General features: G+C 57.2%; 2 protein-coding genes across 2 annotated transcripts; one reads left to right on the top strand and one right to left on the bottom strand.

Moving 5' to 3' along the window:
• Positions 1-4,284: 4,284 nt before the first annotated feature.
• On the bottom strand, positions 4,285-8,177 carry WNT1 (Wnt family member 1). The gene is made up of 4 exons (XM_055337221.1): positions 8,074-8,177; positions 7,120-7,373; positions 6,181-6,446; positions 4,285-5,687 (listed from the first exon to the last, which is right to left on the bottom strand). The coding sequence occupies exons 1-4, from the start codon at positions 8,175-8,177 to the stop codon at positions 5,199-5,201; spliced, it is 1,113 nt and encodes a 370-aa protein (XP_055193196.1). The 3' UTR covers positions 4,285-5,198.
• Positions 8,178-16,386: 8,209 nt separating this feature from the next.
• Positions 16,387-22,312, top strand: WNT10B (Wnt family member 10B). The gene is made up of 5 exons (XM_055336853.1): positions 16,387-16,488; positions 17,357-17,476; positions 17,603-17,865; positions 19,552-19,925; positions 20,549-22,312. Exons 2-5 carry the CDS (start codon positions 17,403-17,405, stop codon positions 21,005-21,007), a joined length of 1,170 nt encoding a protein of 389 aa, XP_055192828.1. The 5' UTR covers positions 16,387-16,488; positions 17,357-17,402; the 3' UTR covers positions 21,008-22,312.
• The last annotated feature ends 2,091 nt before the right edge of the window (positions 22,313-24,403 follow it).

Raw genomic sequence — 24,403 nt, 5'->3', positions numbered from 1 at the left:
GACGGGCGGGCCCTGAAAGGCGTGATGGACAATTCATTAAACTCCCCAAATGCCGCACAACCTGGGCGTGAAGGCTGAGTTAGCCCCCTGGGGGCTGCGCCTTTGTCCTGATTGTGTGTCTCCGCCGCAGCAGAGCCGGGCAGCCCCCAGAGAGCGGGGAGGTGAGTGGGGCTCCCCCAGCCGGGCCAGGCGGCGGGAGGATTAGGCCTCGGTCCGGCCCTGGTTGCCCTGGCACAGCAGCCCGGCCGGGCTGGAATGTCCGTGGGGGGGAGCAGGCCGAGCGGAGGGGCGGGGCCGACAAGGTGGGGTAAGGGGGGCACACAAAACCGGGGGCAGGAGGAGTTAATTAGACGCCAGCGAGGAGGGCGAGGGGCCACAATAGGGCCGAGGGGCCGCCAGGGACGGCCCCTTCACTTCCGAGGATTAATAGGGAGGAGGGAGAGGGGAGGGGTTCAGCCCTGGGGGAGGAGAGCTGGAAGCTTCCCAGGGTGGCACTGCCCCCTTTGGCCCAGCTTGGCACCTACTTGGCAAGTGGCTGGGAGGCAGGAGGCTCCGGCAGCCTGGGCAGGTGCCCCGCAGCGTCCCGCAGAGTGGCTCGGTCTTTCTGGCTCGGTGCCCGTGGGGAGCTGATTGGGCGGGGAGGAGGAAAAGGACCCTTCATTTATCTGGGGCATAGCGGGAGCAGGAATGTCCAAGGGCCCTCCCTGTTCTCCACGTCCCCCACCTCCGCCAACCTACTCGGAGGCAGAGCCAGGAGCCCGAAGCTCTACCCTTCCTGATGAGGCTGCCAGGTGAAAGCCAAGAGGTCTGTAGCGGGGCTGGTGCTGATGGGAACACAGGGGATCAGGGGCTGCTGGGTGTGCACACACGTACATGTGCAGACACTCGTGAGGGCGGGTGTGCTTCTGCCCGGGGCCTGGTGCTCAGCAGGCCCTCAGCAAACACCTGTTGAATGAATGAATGAACTTTGACTTTGCTCAGGATACAGGAGCATGAGAGAGAGAACTGGTGCTGAGCTGCACCGTGAAGGGGGGCCTTGGGCCCTTTCCTTCTGAGGCCCCTACCGTGGCCCCGGGACGGATGGAACCCCATCTCTGAGCAGAGGAGCCAATGTCCAGGGAAAATGAAGTCGTGGTGGTTCCTTCCCTTTGAAAGGGGCAAAAAAAGTGCAGTGGCCTCTTGGAAGCCCCACTTCCTCCTGGGCCCCAGGAGCAGGGCAGCCCTGGCTCCTCCCTAGGAGCCACCCCACCCTATCCCCTCCCAGGGAATGACAAGGGAGCGAGTTGGCGGCAGTTCCCCGGGCATATTTATAACCTGCTGCTCGCTCACCAGCGTCTGCTTTTAGCCCAGACGGGGGAGGGGGCAGGGGGGTGGTCTGTCTCATGCTGGGCGCCCCGGCTGGGTGTGGAAAGAGTGAGTAAGGGTGAGTGGTGGGCAGCTCTGTATGGATATTCCTGCTCACACCACAGCCAAACAGCTTATTTTCTCCTCATTTTGTTATTTTTCTCCCTCTGGCCTGGAGAGGAGGACTGAGCCAGCCTGAGGTGGGGGGTGGGGGGTGCTAGACCCTGGGGTATTTGCAGCCCCACTGACGGGGTTTTTCCAGGGTGCGTGTGGCAGGGTGTGTGTGGTGCTGGCTCGCTGACCCCCTGGGGACTATGCAGGCCTGCCATCTCGGTCCTCTCAGCTTTTCCGCTCCCCCCCAGGATATTTCAGGACCAGTGCCTCCCTCACTCGCTGAGGCCAGCCCTGTGTCCGGGGTCCCTGGCAGCCTCAGATCCCCCTGGGTGTGTGGCACCTGGCACCTAAAGATCAGAGGTGGGCGGAAGGATAACCTGGGAGGATGGGGCAAAGCTGGGGCATCAGACCCATTCCCGACAATGCTGTCGCTGTCCTGTGGCGACCCCTCTAGGCACAGCCCTTCATCAGGACCTTACATCCAGTTACATCCAAGAATTAGTTTCGGGGCGCCAGGGTGGCTCAGGCGGTTAAGCCTTGGCCTTTGGCTCAGGTCATTATCCCAATGTCCTGGGATGGAGCCCCATGGAGCCCCGAGTCAAGCTCTCTGCTCAGCAGGAAGTTTGCTTCTCCCTCTCCCTTTGCTTCTCCCCCTTGCTCATGTTCCTGCACTCTCTCTCTCATAAATAAATAAATAAATAAATAAATAAATAAATAAATAAATAAATAAATAAATAAAATTTTTGAAAAAGAACTAGCTTCTATGTAATGCTTTGCAGATCCTATATCCCTTTTCTGCCCCTTTTCTGAGTATGGGAGTCTGTCCTTAAACCTCATGGGTGTGCAGAGGGCTTTACACTCTCCCTCGGTGCAGAGGGAGCCTTCACCGCACTCCCCTATTATTCTGCCAATACGTGTTGACGTGCTGGATGCCCTGGCCACAACATGAATTCCTCCAAGTAGGCACTAGGGCTGGTACATCACTGCATCCTCGGCATTTGGCGTCGGCCTTGCACAGAAGAGGTGTCAGCAAGTATTCAAATGACCTGAGTTTTCATGTACGTGATCTCCTCTGAACCTCATCACCTTCCAGAAGGAGAGGACTAAGTACTGACAACCATCCCTGTTTAATAGACAGGGTAACTGGGGCTGAGAAAACAACAGGTTTGTTGAAAGTCTAAAGCGGCCAGAATGGGATTCATTGCTTCCCTTTACCCTCTCTCAGCTCCTATGTGTCAGCTCAGCTCAGAGGCCCCAGCTTCTGGGCCTGAAAGTTGATACCAATTCCAGCTCTTGGGAGTTAGGAGTTAGGTGAGAGTGGTTGGGGACCGCTGCCAACCTTTCAGCTCCCCAACCGCTGCTTCTCCCCGACTCTGGGCATTGTCCAGCAGGGCCCCAAGCCCCCTCTCCTGCCTCTGGCAGCCCATTAACTTCTTGCTTTGGGAGCCGGGGGTATATAATAATTCATTGGATTATAGACTGGACATTCTCTGCAGGGGGTTCTTTACTGGAAACCCAAGGCTTATGAGGTGCCTTACACTCTGGATCAATATGTTTTCTATTCCTCCCCCTCCACCGCCCATCAGCGCTGAGCTGATGCTGGCTGGGAGGATGGAGAAGAAGGGAAAGGGTTGAGCAGTCCGTGGCTCCACTCCCCTACCCCCACACATACCCCAAAGGCCAACAAGGGTCAGAGTTCACATATCCAGGGAGAGGTGGGAGGCAGCAACAAGAGCAAAAGAGTCCTGGGGAGAGTGGGAAATTCTCTAGTCGTCTGGGCTGTTGTTGCCTTTGGGGGGTGGGGTGCTTCATAGCTTCCCCCTGGCCCTTAGGTCCCCCCTGGGGGGAAGTGTTAGGATTAGGGATAGGCATTAGAGTTAAGGAAGGGGTTAGAGTTTGTCTGAAGTTAGGGTTAAGGCTAAGGTTAGATCTAGACCTAGGAACGGGGGAGAGGATTAGGGTTAGAGATAGGTTTAGGGTGTGGGCAGGATTCGTAGTCCTGCCCACTCCCAGGAATGTGCACGTGGAGATATCTGTGTTGTTCATAACAGTCCTCATTCAGGCTCTTAATGGTTTGGATATGGACCAACTTGGGTTTCTTTTTGGTTACATGGGTTTAAGCTGTAGCCTCTATTTGGATTCTGGCCCTCCTGCTCCCTTCTCCCCCACCACCATCTCTGAGCTTTTGGGTCCAGGACTAGAGCCCATCACGCTGAGTGGATCCTCCTGAGCCCAAGGTTGGGAGCTGGGGTCCTAAGGAGGTGTTTTCTTCTCCTGGGGAGGGAAGTGCCTTTCCCACTGCCCCATGCCCTGACCACAGCTGAGGCAATAGGCTTCCAGGACCAAAAGCTCTACAGCAGCACCTTCTCTGCTTGGATTTTTCTTTCTTCTTTGGTTTCTTTTCAGAACACAGTCATGGCTATCACTCAGCTATGGCTATTTTCACAACTCCAGATAGGAGAGGCAGGCTCAGAGTTTGTTTGTTTAATCCCTGTTCAACAAGAAACTGAGGCAGTTAAGGACTTGCCCAATATCACATAGCCAGTTGGTGTTAGAACAGGAAGAAGAATCCTACAGGGTCTCTTGGCTCCTGACCAGGTTCTTCTGGAGCCCTGGAGCCCCAGTGGCCTCATTAAGGTCATTCAAGGGTCAGAATCTCAGGGTCCTCTTGCAGGGCCAGAAAACCAGTCCCCCAACAACGCATCCTATTTGTTTAAGAGAGGTAAGCAATGGTGCGTTCTGGATTCAAGGAAGAGCCACCAAGTCATTGATAAAAATAGAGATTTTATTCTGCAGAGGAAGATACTACATTGGTGGGGGCGAGGAGCCACTAATAGCTACACTGGAAGGAAATACTGATTCCGGTAGGCAACAGCATCTTTGAGAAATTGGGGAGAGGAGAAGAGAGATCAAAAAACGCTGGAAAGCAAAAGGAGAAAAGAAGGGAGAGGGATTGGGTTGGAGTGGAAGTGGTCTCTGCAAGCCAGGCTGGAACCCAGCACAATAAATAGTTTTATTTACAACAACCAGACTCGTGGCTTTGTATCCACGATTCAGTGCAAATTATTTACACACTGATGAGGAGGCAGGACAGGAAGGGGTAGGAGGTGGCCGAGGGAGGCATGGCTCACAGCTGTTCAATGGTTCCATGACAGAGGCTGGGAGAATGGGGGTACTTCTGCTGGGTCCCCCAACCTCCTCTTCCACATCACCACAGCTGCCCTTTCACCCTGGAACCTCCCGGTTCAGCTGGAGGGTGGGAGAGGGGGAGTAAAAGGCCCTGGTGCCCAGGTGTGTGTTCAGGGTCTGTGCCCTGGCAGGAGAATGGGAAGAGCGGGAGGAGAGCTGACCATAAAGGGGAGGGAGAGGGGCGAGGAGGTCACTGGCGGGTAGAGCCACGCCAGTGGGTCAGAAGCTGACCCCACGAGGTTGGGGTGGGGTGGGGGGGCGGCGAATCCTTCTCTCACCTCCTGGCCAAGCAGGGGGCAGTGCAACAAGGGGTCTCCCGGGAGAGGGAGGGAGGTAGGTCCGGGGCAGGTCCGTCAGGATGGCAAGAGGGTTCATGCCGGCCCAGGCGAGTGGTTTCAGGAGTCCCCAGGTAGGAGGAGGTGGGAGAAACGATCGATCGCGGAGGCAGGAATCCCGGGGAGTGTGGCCGCAGGGACTGGCTGGGGGCGCAGAGGGGTCTGTCCGGAGGTGGGCGAGAGGAGAACGCTCCGGGGGCGAGTCCGCGCAGCGTGTCACAGACACTCGTGCAGTACGCGCGTGTGCGTGCAGTTGCGGCAGCTGACGTGGCAGCACCAGTGGAAGGTGCAGTTGCAGCGCTCGGTGACGCGCTGTGTGCGCGTGCGGTGGCCCCGGCCGCAGCAGAGCAGCTCGCAGCCGTCCAGCGCGGGCGACGAGCTGTTGCAGGCGCGCCCCGCGGTGCCCGCCGTCCCCAGGCGTCCGCTGTAGGTGCAGAAATTGGGCGATTTCTCAAAGTAGACGAGGTCGTGGGGGGAGGGCGGCTTGTGCGCGGGGTCTTCGGGCTCCAGGCGCAGCAGCTCCGCCCGGGAGGCGCGGTTGCTGCCGCGGTTGCCGTAGAGGACGCGCGAGGCGCCATCGAAGCGGTCGCGCAGCACATCGCCCACGGCGCGCAGCGTGGGCAGCCGCATCCAGCAGGTGCGCACCGTGCACGAGCCCGACATCCCGTGGCACTTGCACTCCTGGCGCATCTCGGAGAACACCGTCTGGGAGGAAGGGGGAAGAAGGGGAGTCGGGGCACCGTCGGAGCCGAGCCGGTGCCACCACCCCGATCCCGCCCCCTCCCGGACCCTGCCAGGACCTCAGCCAAGGCGGAAGGGAGGAGGGGACACGGGAGGCGCGAAATGTCGCGCCGGGCTTCGGACACCACCAGGCCCAACTGTGCTCCACGCCGGACGGTGGTCCCGGGCCTGCCAGCCTGGTTTTCTGAATCCTTACAGCAGAGGGGCTGCAGGCCATACATTCCACGGGGCGCAGGACTTCTAGTCTCTTCCGTTCCACCTGTCTGCGGCCGCTCTCTTCATTCCCTGCCTTCCCTTCCAAATCTCCTGCACCCTCCCGACGTCCTCTCCTACTTCCCGACCCTGACGCCTGGCCTCATCACCGGCCGCTGCTCCCCGATCCGAGGTGCGCCCCCGCCCAGGGGCCCGGAGGCCCCCGCCACTCCGCTTCCAGGAGGAACCCCCGACGCCCGCTCACCGTGCGGCCCGCCTCGTTGTTGTGAAGGTTCATGAGGAAGCGCAGGTCCCGCCCCTTCTCCCCGGAGTCCACAAACTCCCTGCCGAAGAGGCGGCCGAAGTCGATGTTGTCGCTGCAGCCCCCCCAGTGCCAGTCGGGGCCCCCGGGGCCGCGCCGCCGGTAGTCGCACGTGCAGGACTCGATGGAGCCCTCTGAGCAGGAGCGTGCCACTGAATGGGTAACCCCGGCGGAGGTGATGGCGAAGATAAATGCGGTTTCCCGACAGCCTGTGGGGGAAGGGAGCGGGGGTGAGCGAGGAGGCGTCGCGGGGTGCGGCCAGCAACCTCAACGGAGGGCTCGGGACCCTGGCGTCCGGCGCCCCGACTCCGCCCTTGGAGACCTGAGAGCCCGCGGAGGGTCGCGTCGGGAAGCGGGTCTCCTAGAGAAAGCACGTGCGTGGGCATGCAACCCGGTCCGCGCTGGCAATCGGGGCGCACTTGGCTCCTCGGCGGGAGCGGGGCCGCCCCAGAGAGAAAGACCTTAAAGAGGGGAGCGGAGAACTCCGCGCTGCCAGGACCTCTCCGTAGCCCCAGCTTTCGGCCGGTGCCTGCGACGCGAGCCTCGCCGGGCCGGAGGCAAGACGCTGTCGCAGAGACCGGCTTCCCAGGCGCCTTCGGGAGAGGCCGGGAAAGCGGTGGCGGCCAGCGGCCCCGAGCAGGAACTCGCCTGTGCTCGGGCAGTGGCGCAGGAAAGTTCAGCTTCGCGCCCGAGGTGCGCGGCTGCAAAACGCCCGGTAGGACGAGTCCGGCCCGGAGCCGGCGCTGGGCTTGAAGCTCTGGGCGGCTCGACCGTGTGACCCTGCGGGCGCCCGGGACCTCTTCCCTGCACTCGCCCGCCCCTGCCCTGCGGGTGACCCGGCGTTGCCCTGGTCCCGGAAGCGTCGCCTTCCTGGGTACCCACCTCGGTTGACGATCTTGCCGAAGAGGTGGGGCCCCGAAGCCGTGGGGCAGTTCCAGCGGCGGTTGCGGAACTGCCACTTGCACTCTCGCACAGCGCTCTGCAGCCCCCCGCTCACGCTGTGCAGGATCCCCGGGTTCTGACGGATCAGCCTCCGCTGTTTGCGGCTCAGCAGCTGAAGACTGGGCTCGAGCACCAGTTGCAGACTCTTGGAGTCGGTCAGCAGGTTCGTGGAGGAGGCGACGTTCACGATGCCCCTGGTGAGATGCATGATAGGGGCTCAGGCTCTGGAAGGGGACCTGCACTCTAAAGCAGAAAGGTCGTGTCTACCCTGCCCTCTTCTTGGGGTTAAGTGCCCGAGAGAGCTAAAGGAGATCAGTTATGAGGCAAAGACTCTGCGCTCCCTGGCTCAGTGGTCTGGAAGGGATGGGCGTCCAGAGTTTTGTGGGGACCGGACAGGGGAGGCATGGGAAACCTGCGGACGAGATGTCCACCTTGGCCCTGGGACACCGCTTCCGGGCAGCTTGGGCGAGGAAATCCCGGCCTGGAGTGCATGCCCACCCAAGGCGTGAAATGCTCAGGAGTCCCACCCTCTTCTTGCCTCCTTTCTGGGCGCTGGCCTGGCCCTTGGCTTCCCGAGGCAGGGAAACCTGTGGTGTGGCTACCAGCGTGAGGCTGGGTTTGGGGCTCAGCGAGGAAGGGCGGTGCTAGACGGGAGGGGGCTCCCCGCCTGCAGAATCGTGGGCCGCGCGGCGGGCGGACCATTCACCCCACCTCGTCGGAACTAGATTTCCCGGGAGCAGCTCCGCTCCAGAGCGCCCCTCGGTGTCTCGGAGGGAAGTGAGTGCGGTGGAGGGAGCCTGTCTGCGGACGGATCCCGGAGCGTGGGAGCTGGCCGGGGCTGGCCGCTGGCTCTGCGCCCCGGCAGCGGCGGCGACCCCGCACCAGCTCACTTACCACCATCGGCCGCTGCTGTTGGCGGCCAGGGCTGCGGGCAGAGCGGCCAGCGCCAGCAAGAGCGCAGCAGAAACCCCGCCGGGCAGCAGCGCCCAGTGCCCCATGGCCCGCCCGGCCTCGCCCGCTCTGCGCTGGAGTGGGGCGGCCTTGGCTGCCGCCCGCGACGGTGGGACGGGACGCGGCGGTGGCGGCGGTGGCGAGAGTTCGCAGTCTGGCTCTACCAGCCCCGGGGGCGGGCGGCGGGCAGCATGGCTCGCGGTCCCAGCTGGTGGGCTGAGGCAGCCACGGCGGGCGGCACCGCCTCTTATAGTTGCGGCGCTGGCTGAAGTGACGCGGGGAGGCCGCCCCGCCGGGCCGCACTGTGGCACCAGGGCGCACCGGTCGGGGGCGCAGACAATGGGCAGCGAGCGGGGCCGTGGCTCCCGCCCGTCTGAGGCGAGAGCTGACGGGCTGGCCGTCGGGGCTCACCCCCGCCCCCTGCCCGGTGGCTCCCGCCTCCGGGCCTGCACTGGCCGCCGACCCCTCCCCTTGGGACGCCCTCCCACGCGCGCCCGCCTCACTCCTCCTCGCGTCCGGAGCCCGTCGGGGACCAGCGTCGTCCGCCAGGGGGCGCGGCGACAGTGTGCCACGGGGAGAGTCGCCGGGAGCCCAGCCGCCTCGCCTCGCCACCAGCGGCTGTGGGGCTGCCCCTCGACGTCACCCCGGGGCCCCGCCGGCGTCCCCTCTCCCCCTGCTCCTGAGTTCTGGGCAGCGACTCCGGGGAGACGCCTCCTTCCCAGGAACCCCCCCACCCCCGACGGCTGGACGGCCCAAGGGTGCGAGTGGGGTCATGAACACCCCCCCCCCCGGGGTCTGCCGTGGGGAGAAACCGGGAGCAGCGGCAGGCTGTGTTTGTGGGCTGGAAGGAGCGCACGAGTGACTGTGTGTGTGTGTGTGTGTGTGTGTGTGTGTGTACAAGTGGGACAATGCAAATGTGAATGCATATGAGAAGTGGGAGTGTGTTGTGAGGGTGCACATTCAGGTGTGTCCTCATGTAGGGGAGCTCCATGTTTTGAGGAGGAATGCTAGGAACCTTTCCAAAGAATCTTGGGATGCGCTCAGGTCAGAAGGGATCGATCCAGTCATCCTGTCGCAGCCACCACCCAGGACAGTGCATCATCTATGTGTGGGGAAGGGGGTGGCAGCTACCGTCAGGAAAGACCCAGAAGATTGAGGGATAGAGTGTCTGGAACTGTGTGTGGAGGCGGGTGGATGGGTGGATGAGTATGTGTGCGTGGGGAGATTAAATATGCATATATGTGTCACTCTCCCGGTGTATACCTTGTGTCATCTTATGGTGCATCACCCATGGGATGTGTCAACCTGTGCCTGTCCCTAGGGGAAGGGCCTGAGTCTGCAACCAAGGCAGCATCAAGATGGACAAGGCCTGGAGTGGGTGAATCTCTGAGGATTAGGCTCAGGAAGGGCAGTGGAGTAGATGACAGGTGTGCCTTTGGGTGCAGGGGGGCTGGGAAGAGAAGAGCTCCTGGCTGACCTGAACCCGGAACGGAGAACTTGTCCCTCCACGTGTCTGCTCCTTTTTGGACTTTTCTGTGAGTTTCTTTCTCCAAAACTCTGGCTCTTTCCACTCTTACCGCATTGAGACACCCAAAATGCTTGCAAGCATCACCTCCATTGTACGGTTTTCTCTTTTCTCCCAGGGACTCCAGCTCAGCCTCAAGGCTACCCTGACCTCCCATTGAAGATGTGGCTGCTGTTCCCTATATGGGGCATAGGGAGCCCTGCCAGCCTGGTCATAGTGCCCCACCACCACCACCACACACAGATGGCCCCTGGAAGGAGAGATCTCCTCTTTAACATCTCTGCGCTCCCTCTCTGTCTCTCTCTGTCTCTGTCTCTCTCTCTCATTTTACAGAGGAAAAAGTAGATTAGGAAGCTGTCAGAGGTCCACAGGGCTAATACATGAATAAATGGGGGGCATGTAGCTGGCTCAATCAGTAGAGCATGCTGACTCTTGATCTTGGGGTTGTAAGCTGGAACCCCACATTAGGGTAGAGATAACTTAAAAATAAAATCTTTAGAAAACGAATAAATGGGGAGGGGCACCTGGGTGGCTCAGTCGGTTAAGCATCCAACTCTTGATCTCAGCTCAGGTCATGATCTCAGTGAGATTGTGAGATAGAGCCCTCCATCGGGCTAAACTGCGCAGTGGAATGTCTGTTTCTCTCCCTCTCTTTCTCCCTCCCCTTCTGGTCTCTCTCTCTCTCTCTCCCTGAGTGCGTGCTCTCTCTCTCTTTGTCAAATAAATAATTTTTTTTTAAGATAGAGAAAGAGCACAAGAGAGAGCAGAAGCAGGGAGGGAGGGAGGGGAGGGGAGAGGCAGAGGGAGAGGGTGAAGCAGACTCCTCACTGAATAGGGAGATTCAGGGCTCTATCCTGGGACCCCGAGACCCTGAGATCATGACCTGGGCTAAAGGCAGACACTCAACTGACTGAGCCACCCAGGTGCCCCCAATGGATCTTAAAAAAAAAAAAAAAAAAACCAAAACTGAATTAATGGTAGATCCAGATTAAAACTCAGATCCTTGGGATCCCGGGGTGGCGCAGCGGTCTGGCGCCTGCCTTTGGCCCAGGGCACGATCCTGGAGAGCCAGGATCGAATCCCACATCGGGCTCCCGGTGCATGGAGCCTGCTTCTCCCTCTGCCTATGTCTCTGCACCTCTCTCTCTCTCTGTGACTATCATAAATAAATAAAAATTAAAAAAAATTTAAAAAAAACTCAGATCCTTTTGACTCAAAGCCCATGCTCTTTCTACCTTATGAGCTCTTTCTGAGTATGCGGCAGTAGCAGGCTATAGGCCCTTGTCAAACTGACAGATAAATAAAAATGATCTTTAGGATCTTTCTGTCTCCCTCTCTTTTTCATCTCCTCTGCCTTCAGGGTACCTTCTGAGTATGTACACAGGTCTGATTCTAAAGAATTCCAAGTCTCAGAAATGACCAAGTATCCTCTTCAAGATGGGGAAATCACTCTAAGGAATACCTGTCTGGTAAGCTTAGTCTTCCTGGGGCACTTCCATTTTAAATGAGATGCTGATTAACCCAAATGAAGCCAGATGGAGGTTATTTTTGAGGACAGCATCCTTCCCAGGCCTATTACCCCATCCACTGTACCTGGCCCCTCCAGGGCTTCAACCCTGAGGGACAAGGTTATACTGGCCCAGCATCCTCCCCAGCTTCAGAAGCCAGTGATCTCTCCAGAGGGCACCCAGTACACATGGCTCAAGTAAATAGACAATGATGGGCAGCTTGTCCTTCATCCCTTCAGGGTTTATTCCCACTGGGGCCTGGGTCATGTCTTTTGGCCTGTGGACTGATAAAACCCCATGGAGGTTGGAGATGCACTGGAAGACAGGAAGCCCTGTCTGTGGCCATTGGTGACAAGCAGAGGTGGAAAGAAAGAAAAGAAGGAGCCAGTATCTTTTGTTTCACCATTCCACCCACCAGGAGTAGTGGGGAAGAGTGGGAGGGGAGGTCTCTAAGTCTGGGTCACACTGCGCGTGACTGGTCCAAATTTCTACTTAGATCAGATCATCAGTCTGTCTGTTGTCCTGTTTCTTTCCTGCATCTTCAGTACTGGATCATAGCCATCGGCATGCAAAATGCTGTAATATTTCCCATCTAAAATCATCAAAGCTTCATTTGACCCTACATTACCTCCCAAGATTGCCCCATTTCTCTACTCTCTTTGATGGCAAAGCTCAAAAAGGTTGCTTTAATCACTAGCACCAATATCTTTTCTTTATTCTCTTTTTCCACTCGGATCACATCTTTGAATCTGCTACACATCCTCATCAAGATCATCCATGACCTCTGGGGTGTTCTATAGTCAATTCTTGGTTCTCATCTTAATCCACCATCAAGGAACAGCAGACAGAATTGAACACTTTCTCCTTCTTGAAATATTTTCTCATTTGGTTTATAGAACCCCATTCCTACCTCCCTAGCTGCTCTCCTTCTCATTCTCCTTATCTGGTTCTACCCTGTGTACCCAACTTCTAAGCTTCAGAGTGCACCCCAGTTCAATCTAGAGTTTCTTCTCAGTCTACATTCAGTCTCTTGGTGAACTATGTAGTCTCACATTCCTGAATTCATACCTCTGGCCCTGAACTCTGACACTAGAACAAGCATCTCCAAATGTACATGTTCAAAACAATGCCGCATTCTTCCCCATTTTAACCTGCTCTTTCTTTGGTCATCCCATTTCAGTAAAGGGCACCTCCATCCTGTTTCTAAGGACAAGAATTTTAGAGTCACCCTTGATCCATCTGTTCTCTTGTACTCTGTGACAAGTCCATCAACAAATCCTGTCCTTCTGTCTCTAAAATATATGCAGACCCAGACCCATTCTTACCCTACTGCTGCTACAGTGTTGGTCATAGTCACCATCCTCTCTGTCTTACTCTCTCTCTCTCTCTCTCAATACTGCCAGCTCTCCCTACTCCTACCTTTGCCCCCCAACAGTCTCTTCTCCACATGGCAGCCAGAGCCATGCTTTCTATTTTTTTTAAGATTTTATTTATTTATTCATGAGAGACACAGATAGAGGCACAGACACAAGCAGAGGGAGAAGCAGGCTACTTGCAGGGAGCCCCATGTGGGACTTGATCCCGGACCCAGGATCACGCCTTGTACTGAAAGCAGATGCTCAACCACTGAGCCACCCAGGTGTCCCCAGAACCATGCTTTCTAGAACAGAAGTCAGATCATTTCATTCCTCTGCTCCAAGTTTTCCAGTGATTGCCTATCTCACTTCAAGAAAAAGACAACATCTTTACAGTAGCCTACATGGCCCTGTATGATCAGACCCTGCTCCTTCTTCAACCCCTAACTTCATTGTCTACCACTCTATCCCCTGTGAGTTCCTCCCTTTGGCCACACTGGCCTGTTTGCTAATTTTCTGAACCAAGCAAGTTCCTGTCTCAAGATCCTTGCACCTGCTTTTCTGTGTTCTGGAATGCCCTTCCTTAGATATCTCCATGGGTTTGCTCTCTCATCTTCTTTTTTCATCCCCTTATATAAAATAGAACCCTGCTACCTATGTCCTTTACCTTGCTCTATTTTTCTTTTTCAAAAAATGTTATTTATTCATGAGAGACACACATAGAGAGAGGCAGGGATATAGGCAGAGGGAGAAGAAGGCTCCCTGGGGGGGCCCATGCAGGACTCAATCCCAGGACCCGAGGATCACAGCCCGAGCCAAAGGCAGACACTTGACCACTAAACCACCCAGGTGCCCCTTTCTTTTTCTATTTTTCTATCATTTTTGACCACGGATAACTTTAAAGGCTTGGAGTAGAAAATCAGTAGCAAATCACCTCTCTGAAATAGGGACAGGAGAGAGACGTTGGAGAGGAAAGGGGCTTTACCTTGTCATTGGGCTGTGGGGAGAAGGCAGGGGACCAGGGCTGAGAGTTTGTAGGCAGGGGAAACTACCATCCTTTGAAGCACCAGCAGGCGGCACTGCCTCCTTGTGCTGGGAAGGCATCAGCCTCTGGTAGAGAGGGGGGCAAAGTTCTGTCTATGATAATTCCACAAATTTGTTGGTGCTAACAGCTCAACCATTGGGGGTTTCCCCTGAGAGTCCAGTGCACTCGGCCGTGGACCCTTTGGTGCCTCCGGGTGGTGGCCTACGGTGCTGCAGCAGAAGGCGTGAGAGGCGGAGGGTGGGCAGCGCAGCTGAGCTCACCACTGAGGGCGCATCCATCCCTCTTGGGCCTATAATAAGGGTTCCCCGAGCTTGGCCGCCCCTATCAGCGGCTCAGCAATAGATGAGTCACCCGGGACCCCGGGCCAAGGCAAACATGAGGGGAGGAGGAGGAGGTGGTTCCCGAGGCTTTGCTCTGCTTTAGCCACCGCCTCAGTTGCTCGATCCCCCAATCTCCCGGGGCCCCCACTCTTTTCTTTGACCCCCGCCCTCCAGGGCCCCAGTGCTCTTCCCAGATTGTTCATGCTACACCCTCTGTCCCCATGGTGGGAATGCAGCCCTCCAGTCTTCTCATCGAGGGGCAGGGGGACCAGCTTGCTCCCACTCCCTCCCAAAGTAATGACAGCCCCTCACTTTCCCCCTCCAGTCATGGCCCCAACCCCTGTCAAGGTCTCTCTGGTTCCCGCCCCTCCTCTTTCCTGGAGCTGGCCGCGTGCTTGGGGTATTAGGCAATGGGTGTGTACCCACAGCCCTCTCCAGACCCCGCCTGCTCCACCACCCTCCAGCCGCCTGCGGGTCAGTGCTCAGGCCAGCCGGTCGGGCCAAGGGCACTGGGGGCCAGTTCAGGCCACCCAGTCTGCCTGCCTGTGGCCTCCCTTCCCAGAGCCGGGCTTCTGCATGGAGAGGGAACAGGACTGTGGGTCCTTGGATTTGGGACAGACCAGCTTGGGGAGCCCTGGATTCACTGAGAAGTTGGAGTCTATGATAGTAGTTCTGACCCTGGTCCTTCCTTGGCACCTGACTGTTCTATAGCTTGACAAGGGTAGAATCGGAACCCCGAGGGAGACCCAGAGACATAGGGAGAGATACAAATGCCTGTGGGAGAAGAGGGGCATAGGAAACCTCATCCCCTTCCTCCAGGACCTGAGTGGAGTCCCAGGCTGACATGCAGGAAGAAGGGCAAGGACGCTGGCAAGGATCACTGAATCCAGGTGTAAAGATGAAAGCTCCTGAGATACAGCTTACAGATCCCGGTGGCCTCAAAAGCCACACATGGTTTGGGTCTTGGCATCTAAACAGGAAGGAGAGACAGGAGTCCGAGGGCTATTTCTCTTCCTCCTCTGCCCCCAGAGGTGAGAAAGCAAAGGAAAGCAACCCTCTCTGGTCAGAGCTGTCCAGTGTCGGGAACCATGGCACTTTTACCTCTCTGGCCTGCTAAAGACCTGGTACATAAGGGTGGTCAATAAATAACATGCTGGTGGAAGAAAGTCACTGATCTCTCTCAGCCTGCTCTGCCCCCTAGACAGCAGTGCCCCCTGCAGCACAGGGCAGCCCCTGCAGCAGCACAGGCTGGAGGCTGACTGCCCAGAAGAGCTGCATAGCCACCACCAAGGAAGAGATGACTGTGGCTGTGGGTTTTGCCCCATGGCTCTGCTTCCCCAGGGGGCCTGTCTCTGAGTCAACGTGCCAGCCTCAGGCGCGCGGGGCCAGTCGTGCCTTGGGCTGCGGTCTGGCAGGGGCGGGGGGCGGCTGGGAAGCCTGGGGCCCCTCTCTGGCAAAAATAGCCCGCAGTGGTTAGAGCTGGGTGGGTGAGTCAGGCAGGAGCGCAGTGGCGCCTAACCCCTTCAGTGCCACTGGAGCTCCCTAAGGTGGCTTGCCCTGGTGTGTGCACCCCAAGATCAGGCTCTTTCCCTGGCTGTCCCTAGGCTGAGCTCGGTTGGGGATCCCAAGGCCCTCCTTATTCCATGTAAAGCAAGTCTGAAAGCCTGGAGCAGGAATATGGGCCGCTCCAAGTGCAGACCTGGGGTTCCCAGGAAGGGCAGGAGAACTCTGCGGGCAAGGATGCCCTATCAGCCAAGGGAAGCATAGAAGGCTGGAGATCTTTGGGGCTACCGGAGCCTCTGCTAGGACCAAGCTCTGAGGCCAAGTCTGACCCCTCCCAAGGGGCAGGCGCAGAGCTTAGAGGTGGGTGGAAGCCAAGCCACCCAGAAGGGAGCTTTGCCTGCTGGCTCTGCGTGCCCTGCGGCGCGCTCTCGCAGAGGGCTCTCCACAACATTGTCCGAGGAGGAAAGTTGCCCCGCAGCTCCGTCTTCATCTTGTCAAAGGCATTCTCCTGCCATTCAGCTCTCGGCGGGGAAACTGAGGCAAAGAGAAATGACCACGTGGGACCAGGGTCCCGTTTCCCTGGTCGGGGTCACCGCACCCGCCTTGCGGACTTGGCTACCCGGAGCAGGTGAGAGGCGCTCTGGTCACCACCCCCTTCAGTGGGGCCGAGCGCGAACCCAGGCGTCGGGGGAGAGGGTGTGTGTGTAGGCTGGGAGGAGGGGGAGCGCCTGCGCTCCCCGGGTCAAGGCGGGGGGTGCGCGGAGCGGGGTGGGGATGCCCGGGGCCCGGGGAGGGGCCGCAGCTCTGTCAGCCGCCGCAGAGCCAAGGGGGAGCTCGGCGCGAGGCGAGCAGAGCCGGAGCCCCCAGGTCCTTGCGAGACCGCTCGCTGGCTTTCTCGATCACTCCCTCCCTCCCTCGCTCCCTCCCTTCCTCCCGGAGGCTGCGGCGGCGCTGGGGAAGCGGCGGAGAGGAGTGGCCCTGCCCTGGAAGAATGCGGCTCTGCCGAGGGGGCAGGACCCAGCGCCGTCTCCCCACCGTTTGAGACGCCCGAGCCCCGGCGACCCATCCCTCCGGTGGCGACCTCGCGCCAGAGCAGCTGGAGGTAATCGGAGCCGGGAAAGCGGGGAGGGCAGGGACGCGCACGCGGGGCCGCGAGAGGCACACGGGTAGGCGGACGGACAGACACGCACCCGCCCACCGGGGCTCGGAGACGCGGGGCTGCTGCCAGAGAGAGGGACAGCAGATAAAGGAATACCCCCACATCCGAAGGGCAGTGAACCTGAGAGCAAAGGGGTGGGGACCGAGGCTGGGACCTTGAGGGGACCAGACGGGCAGCGCTGGTTAGGAAAGGTGGCCGAGGAGGAAGAGGACCCAGCCTGCGCCGCGTCCCTTTCAGGCGGGAAGCAGGTCCCCTCCCTGTCTGGCGCACCTGGAGCCTCCCCTCTCTCCCGACTGCGGGAAAAAGTGGGTAGAGCAGGGCCGGGAGCCCATTCCCCCACCCCTCTGGCGGAGGCTCCTGCCCTCGACGGCACCTGGAGGTGACCCCCCCCATCGCTCCAGCTGTAGGTGGTGCAGAACCCCCTTCCCACCCGGCCCCCAATCCCGCCCCCCGGCCCCCAGAGGAGGCTCTGCTGGGCGAGGGAAGCCAGTCGTGGGGCCCTCCGAGGGGGAGCAGGGGCAAGATGGTGGAGTGGCGTTTGTGAGTCAGTCTGTCTGAGTTTGCACGTGAGTGTGTCTGTGTGCCCGGCATTGTGTCTGGCGGGGTCCAGCCCCAGGGGCTCTTGCATAAGCCGCAGCTACACACCGAGTCTCTTCCTCCAGGGTCCAGGGGCAAGGATGATTCTTACTGTTTCGCTCAGGGAGGGAGGGATGAGAAGGGTCCCTGGGGTGGCACTGGTGAGATAGGATCCTTGGTTGCCCCGGCCAGTCCCCCGCCCACGCCGAAGCCGCCAAGTCTCCCTGTCCCGCAGGCCCTGATCCATCCGCCCACCGGGGCCTCCGGGCCTGGGCTTCGACATGCCGGAGGAGCCCCGGCCGCGGCCTCCGCCCTCGGGCTTCGCGGGTCTCCTGCTCCTGGCGCTGTGCAGTCGGTGAGCAGCTCCCCCGTCACCCAGCCTACGAGGGAGCCCTAGGCTGAAAGCACAGACCCAGGACGGGAGGCGCGGAGGGGGCGCGAGGCCGGGGCCACACCCCCCAAACGCCCTCTGCGTTCCCAGGGCCCTCAGCAATGAGATCCTGGGCCTGAAGCTGCCGGGGGAGCCGCCGCTGACCGCCAACACCGTGTGCCTGACGCTGTCGGGCCTGAGCAAGCGGCAGCTGGGCCTCTGCCTGCGCAGCCCCGACGTGACGGCATCCGCGCTCCAGGGCCTGCACATCGCGGTCCACGAGTGTCAGCACCAGCTGCGCGACCAGCGCTGGAACTGCTCGGCGCTCGAGGGCGGCGGCCGCCTGCCGCACCACAGCGCCATCCTCAAGCGCGGTGAGCGCCGCCGGGGCCGGGGTGCGGGGCAGGCCGAGGCGAGCGGAGGCGGGAAGGGGCCGGTTCACGACTCCGGGCGGGGCCTCCCCGGGAATTCCCCCCCGGGAGCCGCCGAGCTGGGCTCGGCCACCCGTCTGGGCCCCCGCGCCTCACTTCCACCTGCGTGCTGCCGGCGAGGCAGCTGGGTCGCTGCTCTCCTACCCTAGGCCCCCCTTTCCTGCCTCCACCAGGCTCGATCTGGGTTGCACCTGCGAGTAAGAGATGCCCCCAGCCCTGGAAGCTTCAAAAGCCCCCCCCCATTCCCTCCCCCAATTTCCTCCCCCCTCCCTCTTCTGGACAAGCCCAGGCTGGTGTCCCCAGAGCCTCAGCGGGGGTGGAGTGACGCCCCCAACCGTTTAAGGGTTAAACCTACTCCCCTAATTGCTGGGGTTCCCAGGAGCAGAGGCTGGGAACAAAGACCCTGATGGCTTTGAAGCCGGGGAGCAGCCCCCTCCTCTGGGCTGTGGGGGCCCCAGGTGGCTCTCACCTGAGCAGGTGAGGAACGGCTGGAGGGGCGAAGAACAGGTCACTGCTGGTCTGGTCTGGGAGGTATGGTCTGGAAGGCATCCTTGCCTCTTGCCAGGCCATGCCCAAGTTTCCTCCCTGGAGGAGTAAAGATCCATTCTGGGCTCAGCTCAAGGGTGGGGGCAGTACTTCAGGGACTATGGGGTTAATAGGCAGCTGCCATCTGCGGGGGAATTCCCAAGACGTGTGCTAACAGCTTCACCCCTGGAGGGTTGAGGTTGGGGGGGATTGGGAGGCTGGGCCAGAAGCCCTGCATCCTGGGGTGGGAGAGGCCTGGCCCCTAAAGAGGTGTGTCTCTCATCCTCTCAGGGCTCCAGGAGAGCCCCTACCCAAAAGGAAGTGAGGGACCCCCTCCTTCTCTATAGGGCCTGGTGCAGGGAAAGGCTTTGATACCTACACAAGAAGCATGGGAAAGGCTTCTCATCTTGAGGCTCTGTGACCCCCAAAATGTAACAAAGAATCCAACATTTTAGAAAGGCCTTAGGGAAAAATCACCCCCTCTCCTCTCCCCCTCCCAGCATTTTATAGAGTAATAGCAGGTTAGGATAACCATAAAGGGCAGTCTTAAAGGGCAAATATAAAACTAGAAGCTGGAAAGGGGGAGGACAGCTCCATGGCTCTAGTGCTCTGGGGGTGTTGGGGTGGTAGAGGAAGGTTGGTTAAAAGTACCGAAAAGAACCCCCCCCCCCCCAGGTCTCTGCTTCCACTCCACCACCCAGGCTCCCTGCTGGGCTGGGGAATTTCTAAGGCTTTCAGATGTAGAACTCAGTGAACACTTCTTCAAAGACCTGGGGGACTCCCTCTCAGGCACCTGCCAACCCCAGGGGTCTTGCCCTCCAGCTAACTCTTTCATCTGCACCCGAAAATCCCAGACTTACGGAATGGAGGATGGGCCTCATCTTAGTCCAGCCCCTCCCTTAATAAATGAGGAAACTGAGGCTCCAGTGCATCCATTCCCTTCCATCTCTGTGACTTTCTCCCAAATTATGCAGCTGGTAAATGGCAGGGTCAGGATTCAGTTAGGAATTCCTGGAATTGGAGGGTGGCTTCTTATTTCCTTCCACCTCCCTCCTCTCAGCTGCCTGTCAACCTTATCCCCCGTCACACCCTTTTTATTCCCAGGTTTCCGTGAGAGTGCTTTTTCCTTCTCCATGCTGGCGGCAGGGGTCATGCACGCGGTCGCCACGGCCTGCAGCCTGGGCAGGCTAGTGAGCTGCGGCTGCGGCTGGAAGGGCAGTGGTGAGCAGGACCGGCTGAGGGCCAAGCTGCTGCAGCTGCAGGCTCTGTCCCGGGGCAAGAGTTTCCCCCACTCCCTGCCCAGCCCTGGCCCCGGCTCAGGTCCCAGCCCTGGCCCCCAGGACACATGGGAATGGGGTGGCTGTAACCATGACATGGACTTTGGAGAGAAGTTCTCTCGGGATTTCTTGGATTCCAGGGAAGCTCCCCGGGACATCCAGGCAAGAATGCGAATCCACAACAACAGGGTGGGGCGACAGGTATGTGTGTGCAACTTGTCCTGGGTCTCCTTAGCTTTTGAGGCCTGGTTAGAGTTGAAGAGGCACAGCAGAGTAAAGAGGATGAGATGTGGTGGGGGATTGCCGCTCACCGTCTGGATGACCTCAAGCAAGTCACTTAACCTCAGTTTTGCATCTGTAAAAAGAGTCTAATGGTATCTAGCTTACAGTGTCATTAAGAGTGAGCTAGTAAATAGGGCGCTGGGCAGAGTGCCTAGTCCTTGGCAGGTGCTCATTACGTGGTAGCTATTATCACAGCTGCCTTCCCCCAGAAGGAGTGCTCATCTCAGTGCTCACTCTGGAAAGAGCACTGGACAGGGAGTCAGGACAGCTGGAGTTGAGTTCTGCTACCAGCTAGTTGCCTGAGCTGAGTCTCTGTTACCAGCCAGTGCTTAAAGATGGGCGAATCACTCTGTTCTGGCTTCAGTTCTCCAACCAGAAGATGAGACAGTTGAGCTATTAGGCAGCCCCGCGGTGCCCTTTCGTTCCTGATACTCCGTGGTCATTCTTGCCTATGTTTGTCACTCCCTGTGCTCTCTCCTGTGCCTCTGTGCTCTGCCCCTTTGCTGCCACCCCCTTCACCTCTCCCCCCTCTGATGCTCTAGGTGGTAACTGAAAACCTGAAGCGGAAATGCAAGTGCCACGGCACGTCGGGCAGCTGCCAGTTCAAGACGTGCTGGAGGGCGGCCCCAGAGTTCCGGGCAGTGGGGGCAGCCCTGAGGGAGCGGCTGGGTCGGGCCATCTTCATCGATACCCACAACCGCAACTCGGGAGCCTTCCAGCCCCGCCTGCGTCCCCGCCGCCTCTCAGGAGAGCTGGTTTACTTCGAGAAGTCTCCAGACTTCTGCGAGCGAGACCCTACCGTGGGCTCCCCTGGCACTCGGGGCCGGGCCTGCAACAAGACCAGCCGGCTGCTCGATGGCTGTGGCAGCCTGTGCTGCGGCCGTGGGCACAACATGCTCCGGCAGACACGAGTTGAGCGCTGTCACTGCCGCTTCCACTGGTGCTGCTATGTGCTGTGCGATGAGTGCAAGGTCACGGAGTGGGTCAACGTGTGTAAGTGAGGCCCGCTTCACCACAGGGCTGGCCGAGGGGAGGAGCGCCTTTCAGCTCTTTGCTCCGATTTCTGTCCAGGGTCAATCTTGGCTCCTAGAAGCTCAAAGTATCAACCTGGAAGCAGCTTTGGGGGTGGTGGGGGTCAGGCAGGCAGTCTGTGATGTGCAGCCTTCTCCCCTCCCCACAGTAGGAGGGCCTTGGAGGGAAAACTGTCACTCGTATTCTGCTCCTTAAGCACCAGAAATGAACTAAGATGAAATGCACTGTATTGCCCCCCTCTCTCCAACCCTGAGGTCCCCTTAGCTCTGGTTCATGCTCCTTCTGGGTGGGGCATCCCCATAGTTTGACCACTCTTCTCCTTGGAGGCACAGCCCCAGGCGTTGTGGGGGAGCCATAAGGCCTGTATCCAGGGAGACCGCTCATTCCTACCTGCTGTTCCCAGACGCCTCTACAGAAGCCTGGGCCCCGTCTTGTGGGGTAATAGGAGACAGTGATAGAGAGGTTTTTCTTTGGGAAGGGACAGAGGACTGGGGGTAGGGGGAGCTCTCCCCTGAGTCCTCAAGAGTTGTTTGTTTAGGCCCTTAGGGAAACTGTCCCCGGCCCTCATTCAGATGTTAGAGGGAACCCTCCAGAGGAAGAGTTTTACCCAAGACTCTCTGAGCCTCTTATTGGTTAGCAGGAGGGATGGGAATGGATAATTTATTGTACTGAGACTTGCTCTTGGTTTCTGTTTGTAACTAAAATAAATTAAACTACTGGACCAGTGGATGCAGGTGGTTATATTTCTGCCCACAGTTGGAATCCTAGACCATCACTTCTTTTACAGGTGAATTCTACTCTCATACACCCAATGACTTTATTTATGTCTATCCTGCCTGGTTCCACAAAGGATCTGAAGTGGTCCTCAGTGATTTTGTTGACAACTTTCAATGTGAAAAACCAGAAGATACTTCTAGGTGTGAGGGGCTAGATATCCAAACATAGGCCCAATTTACTTTTTATGTGCCTCAACTCCAGATTTTACCTTGGTCCTTATCCTAGAACAAGGGTTGGCATTTTTTTTTTCCCTGCAAAGGGATTGATAGGGAGTATATAGCTGACCCTTGAACAACATCAGGGGGTTGGGGCGCTTCCCTCCCCATATAGTAAAAAATCTGTGTATAACTTTCAACTTCTCTGGAACTTAACTACTTACAGCCTACTGTTGCCTAGAAGCCTTACTGATAATATGAACAGTCGATTAACACATAATTTGTATGCTATGTGTTTTATGTATTGTATTCTTACAATAAAATAAGCCAGGGAAAAGAAAATGTTATTATGAAAATCATAAGGTAAAATACATTTACGGTAGTGTACAGTATTTCCTTTAAAAATGTGCATATTAAGTGGACCTGCACAGTTCAAACCTGTGTTGTTCATGGGTCAACCGTAGTAGGCTTGTGGGTTTTGTTGCAACTACTCAACTCGGCCATGATTACTCAACTCTGTTATTTTTTTTAATGATTTATTTATTTATTCATGAGAGACACACACAGACTAAGAGAGAGAAGCAGAGACACAGGCAGAAGGAGAAGCAGGGTCCTCGCAGGGAGCCCGATGTGGGACTCGATCCCGGATTCTGGGATCACGACCCGAGCTGAAGGCAGGCGCCCAACCACTGAGCCACCCAGGCGTCCCTCAACTCTGTTGTTATAAATCAAAAATAGTCATAGACCACACATAGACGAATGGGTGTGACTATGTCCAAGAATGGACGGCAGGTGAGATTAGGTTCTCTGGCTGTACTCTGTTGACCCCTGAACTATACCACGTGGCCACCTCTGTTCTGGAGATTTCAAGTCCTGAAGGTATCTCAACATTAAGCCTGGACCTAAAAGAGCAGGTGTTTTTTTCTTTATGACTCCAAGTCAGAGAACTCAGGAAGTAGATATAAGACTAATGGGAAATATATAGAAGAGATGCCAGGGGCACTTGGGTGGCTCAGTGGTTGAGCATTTACCTTTGGCTCAGGTCATGATCCCAGAGTCCTGGGATCGAGTTCCACATCAGGCTCCCTGCAAGGGAGCCTATGCCTATGTCTATGTCTCTGCCTCTCTCTGTGTCTCTCATGAATAAACAAATAAAATCTTAAAAAAAAAAGTGAAGAGAACATAGAGGCTAATGCTCAAAAAGGAAAAGTTTTGCTCTTGAAACCAGCATGTTTTCCTATTGAATTATTTGCATGTGTATTTTGTCCTTTCTTATTCAGAACTCTTTTGCATTTAATCTTAGTAAAATAATTCCTTCATCTTTTAGGAGATAACCAAAACTAAAGAAAACAGATTTTTAAAAATTACAATCTATTAATAGCCCAGTGTCTTTGAAAACAAACCATTATCATTCAATTCAGAAAAGGGATAGGCATGATACACTTAGAACTATACAAGTGATTGTTTGTGGGGTTGCAAGATGCTGCCTCTAACAGGTCATCTCCTTGGCCAGGGAATGTAGAAATGGTTGTTTCTATTTTTCTAAGTAATAGATATATCTGCTACCCAAAGTACCCTCAAAATCAGGTGATTTTGCTACTCAGGTAGCAAGGACATTTTGAGGAATGTTGGGTTAGGGCAGTACTATATGTCCTGAAAATTTTATGTCCTGAATTTCCACTTGAGAATTCTGGGCTTGGAAATTTGATGGAAGCAGGAAGAAATATCATCTTTACTTAAGTCACTGACTGAGCCTGAGGTGTATGGGGGTGGGAGGGCAGAGAAGGGATGCAGCTAGAACGGACATAGAATATGAGAAGGAATAACGATAAGGAACATCCAGAATAAGAATTTCTCACACTCAGAAAGAGGGGGGAGAATCTCCAGTGGTATAATAGCAAGAATATTTCTGCTTTTTCCTGTTTCCTTCCTCTGTATTCCCTTTGGCTCTCTCTCTTTCTAGCTTTCTCTTTCGTCAGACACACTCTGTGGCAAACTTAAGCCCCAAACCACAACCTTGAGAAATTCCAAATGGATTTTGTCAGCAAGGCCAACACCCCCACCCCACCTCCCCACCCCTGCTCCCGGCACACGCGCTGGGCTCAGACCCAGGCCTGGGGTCAGTGACGAGAGTGGGAGTGTGCAACCCACAGAGCGGGTGGCTACAATTTCAGCTTTTACTTAGCTCCACTGGCAGGCAGAGGGAGGGAGAAAGACTGATGAGGCCTCTTGGCCTCCATCAGCTCTGGATGAGCTCTTTTCCCTTAGCCTTTCAAGTGGTTGGGAAGTTGGGGAGTGGCAGTGACTGAATAATTGGCTACGCAGCACCCCTCCTATCTCTGCTCCTGTTTGCTCTGTGGGAAGCACTCAGTGATGCTGTAGCAGACTCCAGACCCCACACAGGTGAAGGATAGAAAGCCTGGGAGATTCTCC

Source organism: Nyctereutes procyonoides, unplaced genomic scaffold, assembly GCF_905146905.1.
Source record: "Nyctereutes procyonoides isolate TBG_1078 unplaced genomic scaffold, NYPRO_anot_genome, whole genome shotgun sequence".
In the NCBI taxonomy this organism is placed as follows: Eukaryota; Metazoa; Chordata; class Mammalia; order Carnivora; family Canidae; genus Nyctereutes; species Nyctereutes procyonoides.
The sequence above is the reverse complement of the archived record's forward strand: the minus strand, read 5'-3'. Positions and strand labels throughout refer to the sequence as shown.